Source organism: Equus przewalskii, chromosome X (genome assembly GCF_037783145.1).
Source record: "Equus przewalskii isolate Varuska chromosome X, EquPr2, whole genome shotgun sequence".
NCBI classification, from domain to species: Eukaryota; Metazoa; Chordata; class Mammalia; order Perissodactyla; family Equidae; genus Equus; species Equus przewalskii.
In genome coordinates, this window is record NC_091863.1 from 62,586,723 (window position 1) to 62,596,765 (window position 10,043).

The 10,043-nt window shown below is 37.5% G+C and overlaps 1 protein-coding gene across 1 annotated transcript; it reads right to left on the bottom strand.

Moving 5' to 3' along the window:
• Positions 1–251: 251 nt before the first annotated feature.
• On the bottom strand, positions 252–8,677 carry HMGN5 (high mobility group nucleosome binding domain 5). Its single transcript, XM_070604784.1, has 6 exons — positions 8,439–8,677; positions 6,667–6,696; positions 6,076–6,105; positions 5,223–5,276; positions 2,990–3,121; positions 252–1,630 (listed from the first exon to the last, which is right to left on the bottom strand). Exons 1-6 carry the CDS (start codon positions 8,451–8,453, stop codon positions 833–835), a joined length of 1,059 nt encoding a protein of 352 aa, XP_070460885.1. The 5' UTR covers positions 8,454–8,677; the 3' UTR covers positions 252–832.
• Positions 8,678–10,043: the final 1,366 nt, after the last annotated feature.

Genomic DNA, 10,043 nt, shown 5'->3' on the forward strand with positions numbered 1-10,043 from the left:
TGCTAATAGGTACTTTGTTTCTTATTCGAGTGATGAAAATGTTCTGGAATGAGATAGTGGTGATGGTTGCACAACATTGAGAATATACTAAAAGCCACTGACCTGTACATTTTGAAATGGTTAAAATGGTGAATTTTGTGTTGTGTTAACTTTATCTCAGTGCAAAAAATTTTAAAAATGCTTTCATGAACATCACAATAGAAAAAAAATCAAGCATTATAATGTTTCATTAACTACATCTTCAAACACAATCATCTTTGAAGATAATTTTTATTAAGATAAATCCAAAAAACTTTTGTGGATACACATATAATCAGAACCGCCCTTCTGAAATAAACATTTGTATTTCTTTTAGAAATGGAATTACAATTTTTTCCCAAGCTAATAATAAAGTTATATTTGGGAAAGATAATTCTAACTCTTAGCATCACAGGAAAATAGTTCACCTTCTTTATAAAAGCAACCTAGAGAACCACAAGAATGTTGGAGGGAACTTTTACTTCTGGGATCTCTCCACTTTGTGAAATTATCACATATAGGAGTAAAATTAAAATTAAAATATTTAACACATAACTTACACAAAAGGGAATTCACTGACAAAGTCAAAAGCATATTTTTTTTCTATATATTCCACTATTATAATCACAAAATTTATAGATAAAGGTTTCATGTTAGGAACTTTGTGGATAATATTCATTATGAAGATGTTCTGAAATGAAATTGAGCTAAAGAAAAGCTGTATTTATAAAATATTTGATAAAAATATTCATCTCTATTAACATTAAAACATGGAGGTACATCTTACCAAATTATCAAATTATATAGGGCAGCTTCAAACAATACTCTGAGACTCTTTTTTTCCATCTTCTTTTCTGACCTCTTCTTTTTCAGCTATTTCTTTTCCAACTTCAGCCTTGTTTTCATCTTCCTTTCCATCTTTCCCATCTCCTTTTCCACTTTCTTCTTTTCCGTGTTCCTCTTTTCCATCTTCTTTCTCTTTCCCATCTTCCTCTTCATTCCCGTCTTCATCTTCTTTTCCATTTTCTTCTTTTCCATCTTCATCTTCTTTTCCATCTTCCTCCCCGTTTCCATCTTCTTCCTCTTTTCCATCTTCCTCCTCATTTCCACCTTTATCCTCTTTTCCATCTTTATCCTCTTTTCCATCTTCATTCTCCTTTCCATCTCCTTTCTCTTTTTTGTCTTCTCCTTGTTTTTCACCTTCTCCTTTCCCTTTTCCATCTTCATCCTCTTTTTTATTTCCTTTCTCTTTTTCATCTTTTTCTTCTTTGCCATCTTCTCCTTTCCCTTTTCCATCTTCACCGTCTTTTTCGCCTGCTTTCTCTTTTTCATCTTCTTCCTCTTTTCCACCTTCTGCTTTCTCTTTTCCATCTTCTGCTTTCTCTTTTCCATCTTTATCCTCTGCTCCCTCTTCTTTCCCTTTCATGTCCTCCTTTCCATCTTCTCCTTTCTCTTCTTCCTTATTTTGATCTTCTCCATCTCCTTTCTGATCTTCTTTTTCATCTTCTTTCCCTTCTGCTGCCACTGCTTCTTTCTTTTCTTCTCCCTCTTCTTTGACATCTTCAATTTTTTCTTCTTTTATTTCCTCAAGTTCTTTTTCAGGAGCTGGTGCCTATATGTATAGAGAAAAAAACAAGATTATATTTGTAAATTTAGAACTGTTTCCTCTAAATATTTAGACAGGATTATATCTATTTTATGGAAATAATAATACTTCATTTACAAGAAAGTATTTTTTTTGTGGAAAATGCCTTCTAAATGTCACATGATAAGGAAAACATTCTAAGAACTAAGATTAATTAAAATATCTCCATACAAACATGCACAAATAGATATTTGGAACAATAAATTGAGGAAAACTTACTCATATAAATGATTTGCTACCAATATGAGGAAATGGAGTAAATACAGAAAAAAATGCCATTATTCTATATCAGTAATTCTCAATGAGTAGCATGCATATAAACAAAATACATTCCTTGAAGAAATAATAAATTTTTTTCTATAATGGTAAGATTTAGGTTTTCTTTATAAAAAGTTACCTGAAAAGTCTTTTACTAGATATCATAGGATGAGTTACGAAAGATTTTTCCTATACGCAGAGGCTTGGTTTTTAGACTATGCACTATATTCCATTTTCAATATTTTACTACAATACCTAAAAATGCGGTATGCATTAAATATGCAAAGAAAGACCTATTAGAAACATTTACATAATGTTATTTTTTTTGCAATCTACAGGAGGAAAAAAGAATTATATGGTCTGGGAAAGGGATTTACAAATAGCCCATGTGCTCACAAAATGAATAGACAATTGATCTGTATTTAATAAGAGAGTCATTATTTACTACTAACTCATAATCACCAGCATTGTTCTATTAATAGCAATATCAACCCACTACTCTCAATACCCATACCGGTAAATTCTCATATTTGAAATTTCTTTTCTTTCTTTTCCACTTAGACACTATTATACTATATGCTATAAGCTGAATGTTCATGTCCCCTATAATTCATACGCTGAGACCTAATCCCCACTGTCATGGTATTTGGACATGGGGTTTATGGGAGGTGATTAGGTCCTAAGGGTAGAGCCCTCATGAATGGGATTAGTGTCCTTATAAAAGAAACTCCAGAGAGCTCTCTGGCCCTTTCCTCCATGTCAGGACACAGCAAGAAGGCTGCCATCAATAAATCAGGATGCAGATCCTCACCAGACATCAAAAATGCTGGCACCTCGATCTTGGACTTCCCAGCCTCCAGAACTGTGAGAAATAAATTTCTGTTGTTTATAAGCCACCAGTTTGTGGTACTTTGTTATAGCAGCCTGAACAGACTAAGATACTATAGAACCACTACTTTCTCATTTAATGTTTCTCAACTATTAAACCATAAGGCAAATAAGATTTCTTTCAGTTGTGCCCCTTGTTAAAGTTTCAAATGGACAAAATCTGTTAATATTGTAAGATACCTCTATAATTTTGGCTTCTCCATTTTCATTGTTGTATTCTTCTTTAATAATTTCTTCTTTCTTGGTTTCAGCTATTGCTTTGGCACCTGTATCTGTGTTTTTTTCCATCATATCATTTTTTGTCTTAATTTTCTGTCCAGCAACACAAAATAATAAAAATAAATATACAATTCAACTGGTGCATTGATTAAATGGCCTAAGTTATTTTACCAGCTATGTACTAATTTATGGAAAAGTTGTAAAATACCTGTATAAACTTAATGTCAACAAAATTATCACTTGACACTTTTAATTTCATTGTAAACTTGAAGAGGCATTAAAATAAATAATATTACCCTGATCTAAATCGAAGAAATTTTCTTTCAGATGAGAAGCAGCAAGTTAGAATGTTGACCAGTGGCCATTCTGGGCCAACTGCCAGCATCGGGTTAGACTTCAATAAATTAACTTTGTTTGACTAGAGGGGGCAGTTTATCTTTGTCATGTCTAATAATTAGCAACAGGGTTTTGTTGATTGCAAAGCCTCAGTTCATAATAATTAAGAGAAATATTATGTTATTGAGAGCATCAATTTAATTATATTTGAAAGAGACCACCGGGGGACATAGGTGATACAGTGTTTGCATCTGCAAGTTTTGGAATGACTTGAATCATGATTGCTTTGCCAAGAAAGTGCTTTGCTTTAATGTGGATGTAGTAGAAAGAGCACTGGGTAAAGGGGACAGGAAACCTGTGCTTGAATTCTGGATCTGCTACCTACTTGATGTGATCTTGAGCAAAAGCATAAATCTCTTTAAGCTTGTTTTTTTAATAGGAAAAGGGGAGTAATACCATTTACCTCATAAGGACATTATAAAGAGTAAATGATAAAATATATGGGAAATTGCTTTAGAAACTGCAAAATGCAATATGGATATGTTATTATTCTTTTAATGCATGAGAAACCGCGAGCCAAGGAAGATTAAGTATTTTAAAGTCCAGGATTATAGAGTATCTGTTTTATTCTAGCACTATCTTCTATTTTTAAAGTAAATAAATAGTGTTTGCTATTTTAATAACCCATATATGGAGTACCTGATTTCAGAGAATAGTGACCTTGAAATGTGAAATAGAGAAAAAATAAAAACAAACTTTCTCTTCTGTTGTCACCTACTATTATTACTTACTATTATGACTAAAACTTCACTTGCCCTAGTTTTAGCAATATATTTTAATCAAGGACTTCAAAGCATTTTATGAACATGACTATAATTTAGTTTCTTCAACCACAAAATGATGAAATTAGATAATCTGTAATGTTTCTCCTAGTTTTAAGCTTTTATGATTTTGAGAATTTAACCAATCTTTAAAACATTAATCATACCGCAATAAAGCAGTTTAAAAAAAGAAATAAAATTGTATTATAGTCACCCACATTCACATATAAATAAATAAATATATATATATATAGGGGAATTAGTGAACTTAATATTGAGACTATTTCTATTTCTAATGTCTTTAGCCACAACATCAGAGCATAGAAGCATATATGAAGTCAATTGTGTCCATTTAAATGTACAGTATGTATCGGGGCAGCCCAGTGGCACAGCGGTTAAGTGCGCACGTTCGGCTACTAGGCGGCCTGGGGTTCGCCGGTTCGGATCCCGGTGCGGACAAGGCACCGCTTGGCAAAAGCCATGCTGTGGTACGCGCCCCCTATATAAAGTAGAGGAAGATGGGCACGGATGTTAGCTCAGGGCCAGTCTTCCTCAGCAAAAAGAGGAGGACTGGCAGCAGTTAGCTCAGGGCTGATCTTCCTCAAGAAAACAAAATGGAAATAAAAATAAAAGTACAGTATGTGAAAGCACTTTTCGAACTTTAAAGTATTATCAAATCTTAGTTACTACAATTATTACAAAGCACCATTTTTGTTACTATAGTTTACACCTTTTGCTTTCCTAGGAATATCAATATTGTGACTATATGATGTCAAAAGCATGTACATTTTACAGGTTTATCCAACTAAAATTTGTTCTGTCTCTTCCTAATGAAAATATCAAAACACAGTGGACAATCACAGAACATGAACAAATATTCCCCATTCAAAGGGCTTACATGTACCATATGGTGTAATGTAATATATTACTAACCGAACAGAAAATAAAGAAAGTAAAATGATAAGCTGCATGCTTTCCCAAAAAATTGTTTCTGAAGAAAAGCAATTTTCTTGCAACATTGCATGTTGAATATTTACCCTTGGAGTTGATGTTCTTTTGGGCTTCAACTCTGGAGTAGTGGGCACAGGCATCTGCATCAAAAAACACAAGTCATGGCAGAGAAAGACAAACACAATATGATTTCGCTCATATGTGGAAGATGAACAAACACATGGATAAAGAGAACATATTAGTGAGGGGCTGGCCCCGTGGCCGAGTGGTTAAGTTCGTGCGCTCCGCTGCAGGCGGCCCAGTGTTTCGTTGGTTCGAATCCTGGGTGCGGACATGGCACTGCTCATCAGACCACGCTGAGGCAGCGTCCCACATGCCACAACTAGAAGAACCCACAACGAAGAATACACAACTATGTACCGGGGGGCTTTGGGGAGAAAAAGGAAAAAATAAAAATCTTAAAAAAAAAAAAAAAAAAAAAAAGAGAACATATTAGTGGTTGCCAGAGGGGAAGGAGGTGGGAGGAGGGCGAAAGGGGCACATATGTATGGTGACGGACAAAAACTAGACTATTGGTGGTAAGCATGATGCAGTCTATACAGAAACTGATATATAATAATGAACACCTAAAATTACACAATGTTGTAAACCAATATGACCTCAATAAAATAATTAAAAAAGAATACAAGTCATGGGGGAGAAAAGGAAGAAATGATAATAGAAGAAAGATTACTAACAATTAAATCCAACCTCTCAATGAAAATAAGTAGGTATAGTTCAAATTCAGCACTAGGAATGAAACATTTCCTTGGTGTGAAAGTTCTTTCTTAAAACATCAAAAATAAATTTTGCATTAAATAACTAGTATTGTCTATGATTCCCTGAACTTTGAAATTACCTTTTACAATACATGGGCCACTTTTTAAAAAGACTACTTACAGCAGACAGTCTGGCTGATCTTCTCTTAGGCTATAAGTGAAAAAAAAGAATCAGTTAAGAGAATTATGGATACACAAAACTGGATTATTTATATTGTGGTGAAAACATGTAGTGTAACACTACATAAATATTGCCATTAAAGAAGTAACTGTGAACTCGATTAGAAAATATCGTAGTAGAAATATAAGTTTTGATTTTTCTTGCCTCTGGACCTTTCATACAGCTTAAGGGAAAAAAATCTCAAATTAAATTAAACTTCAACTGCTACGCTAAATGAGCACAATGGCTAGTAATGAGGAACATATTGAGAAATGAAAATATAGCCCCCTCTTGCAAACTGACAAAGGAATTCTTTTGATTAAAGGAAGAAGCTCTCTCCAGATCTTAACAAGCACAATAATGTCTTAAATTCCAAGAAATTTGGAGTTTTCAATACCTACTATATTTCTGAGAGAGCTCACTGGCATACCATATTGGTACTCACGTGGTATTAATACACTAAAAAGCATCTACTTTTTAGCTGCTTGTGTGTCTCAAGTTTATAAAATGAGTGGACTTTTTCGCACAGATTCTAAAACCAAAGAAACTCACCTCCTGCTTAATATCACCTTGACCTGCAGCCTGTACAGAGGAGAAAACCACATAGAAATGAGATCATCGATACAAACATATAAATCAGAAAATATTGCTTATGGATTACAGTTGCAATATAACTGCTTATGACTTTTTTCCTGGATTCCCACTCAAGTAGCCACGTGTTATTTCCTAGCATGTAACATACTGCTGTCTACCAACGTGCAAATGTGCACCAACATGTAAATGCATTCTCAAGACATGTTTCACAACTGATAGTTAATTTCATCCTCTTGTGTAAATTGCATCTCCTAAAAACAAACCTTTTTAATTTTAAAATCCACCTGCTGTAGCCAGTGTTAAAGCCAAAAAAGCATGGAGGCGGGCAGAATGAAGGCGGAGCTTCATGTAATTCCCTGCCTGTTTTGCCTTATGTTCGATATACAATTATACTTATCTTACCCTCTCTACTGACTCTGGACTACTCTCCCCTTCAAGTTCTGCATACAAGAACTACAACCCCCACAATGCTTTGGAGGGGACCTCTTTGTTACAACGTCAATGCGTTATTCTGAGGAGCCAGCCGCGGATTTTAAAACTTCCCGCCACTACCTGCTGCAAGGTTGTTGTCAGCTCTGTAAAATAGCAAGACCCATTGCACAAGCCTAGAAAAGTGCAGCGGCGGGAAGCTCAGGAAGGGGGATGGTGATCAGAAACCACTGCTTTCCGTATCTGAGCAGCCCTTTAGCCTGGGAATTTTCAAGCTATTGCACGATTCTTACAGCTCCAGAGAACCGGGGAGTTTCGGTCTTATTCATATGTTCTAGAAATAGGGAAGGCGGAAGGATAAATAGGAATAATATCAAAAAAATCATAACGCCTTACATTAGCACAGTGTTTTACAATTTTATCAAGCAACGAAATAGCGCTCTATTTCACTTCTTAGGGACCCTCCCCCCCCAAAAAACAAAACAGACAAACGCCTAGCGTGAATTTATTTCCCGTCTAAGAGGGGCGCCACGAATTTTGAAGCGAAGGTTTGCAGACGACCTGTACAAGCCCTTGAATAGTTCAGATCAATTCTGCATGTCTAAATAGTGAACAAATCCATGCTACCCAACATCACCAATAGTTTATCTGACGCAGTTCTATCATCTTTCCGCCTTTAGAGAACTTGGAGAGCCCCAGATTTCTCAGCTCTAAAGTTGTTCATTACAGAGGTGAATCTCTCCCTTCTCTAGGACAGTTTGAAGTCTGCGCCGCCTAATGGCACAGGATTACCACTGCATAGCCATCTGGCATGACAAGCAGTGGAGGAGGGAAGGGGAAAAAAAAGGAAAAAGAAAACGGGAAGAACAAAGGCAAATACAGGAGAAAGCCTTGGCTTTCGTTCCTCCGAACAGGACGGTTCCCAGAGAAAAGCTGGAGGCTTAGGAGGAAATTGGTGCCTGGAACTGTGGTTGGGAGAAGTGTTCTCCAATAGGGTAAGCGGAGGAAGGGGGGTGGGGTAGGAAGCGACAGCACAGCGCTATGGCTGTTTGTAATTCAGCATGGAGACACCTCTCAAGCGATTCTTTCCCTTAAACAAAACAAGCCAAAAGTGAACTAACTACTAGTTGCATGCGAGACCATCCTAAACCTTACACCGACGGTTCTTTGCCTTTCCCTCCCCTTCCATTCAGTACATCACAAAATCGAACTAGAAGCCAAAATGCTTAAAAAAAATCTCTGCCGATTAGGAAATATGTGTTTCAGTCGCAATCCCCCCTCTACCTTCGCATTTCACTTACCTTTCTTTTGGGCATTGTTGCAGTTCTCTAAAGGAGATCTTAACAGTCAGCAGAAAAAAAAGCCGAAAGCAGTCTCTGCCCGACTGCTCGGAGAGCAACTGAGTTTTCAATGAACTAATTGCAGTACGACCTGTACTTGCTTCCAAAAAAAAAAATCCCTCGTTGTTGGCAACATTAAACACACCAAGACGCAACCAAACTACGTGAATGGTTAGCAGGAGTGGGAGCCAGATTGGAATGACAGGCTGTCAGGCCAATAAGGGGTGGTGGCCAGCCCAGGGGGTGTGGCCCACGAACTAGCCCGAAGCCCTCGTACGCTGCCCGCTCCGACCGCTGCTGGGGTGGAGGAGCGCGCGGACTTAGTAGACGCAAAGTGCTCAAGCATAGAACCGGCGGGAAAGCGGAGTTTTCTTAATAGGGTTTTTTTTTCTATGTTGTAATGACAGGCGAAAGTCACTGCAGTTCCTTCCTCTACAGTCTCCAAAGGCGCCACTTTTACTTCTTCCCAGGGGGTAAAGTGTTTTTGAGCCCGGGTTGAGTCTAGGCTCCAGCCTTTCCATTCTGCTTTTGGCAGGAGGATGGAGACGAACTGAGGGGAGCACTCATTCAGAAAGTAGAAAAGAGTGGAGCTTTTTCTCTGGTTGTGGGAACTTCCCACCAAAGCAGGACTGTGGTCTTGGCACGAGGAGGGTGCCAAAATGGCGTGTCTCCCGCAAGTGGAGAGTAGCAACAAAATTGGGAGCTGAAAGAGCGGGAGGCGCCTGAAGGCAGGGACACCACATAAATACCGTTATGCCACTTTGGTGAGAGTCCACCAAGAATTCATTGAGACCCCGCGTGAAGTGTGTAATAACGGAGGTCTATGCAGAGGAAAAGTGCTGATACAATGGATTTTGAATCCAAAGGTGGCATTTAGTGAAGGGAGCCGGGAAGGTGCACACATGAAGGTGTTTGGGACTCAGAGCCTGGACTAGGGTAAGGTGGTTAAGGCACTCACCTCTGGCACAAAATTTCAGGATATGCCGAAAACTCAGGAGATTAGGGTGAGGCAATTGAGGTGAGTCATAGTGTAAGGTAGGATCCTGTCTTTATTTAAAATTTTGTTCATCATGGACTTTTTGCATTAATTTACGTTAAATATTTATCTTCATTACTGAGTTTTGGGGTGCTCCCTTATATTTTGTGCCTAAGGAGAGTCCTCTCTAGCCTTACCCTAGTCCCAGCCATCTTTAGGTGACTTTCTACTCTAAAAGAGGCTTCTATCTGCCTTCCAAAGTTCGTTACTGACGCCTAAAGGTTGTAGGAGTCGGGGTGGGTGTTGGAGAATAAGGTACTTGAGGATAATTATGGGTAAAACGGAGGATCCAGGTCCCCAAAGCCCTTTCTCTGAGTCCCTTGCTTTGGTTGTTGTAACAGTTAGTTGGGTTTAAAAATGCTTCAAGGACAGCCCAAAACCCTATTCTGAAAGGTTACTCAGAAAAGAAAATTAACCTTTTGAACAATTACTTAAAGGAAGAATTCCTTTTTTGTTTATGTGGATTAAAAAATTGGAATCGTCAGTTTAAAAAATAAATGTTCATAGCTGCAAAAGAATACCAAACCATC

Bases quoted from the DNA above. Each gene is read 5' to 3' on its own strand.
- HMGN5 (XM_070604784.1), bottom strand. The intron at 5,277-6,075 runs GTAAGTAGTCTT...TTTTTGATGCAG, and splicing joins GATCAGCCAGACTGTCTGCT to ATGCCTGTGCCCACTACTCC. The intron at 3,122-5,222 runs GTAAATATTCAA...GTTGCTGGACAG, and splicing joins AAAGAACATCAACTCCAAGG to AAAATTAAGACAAAAAATGA.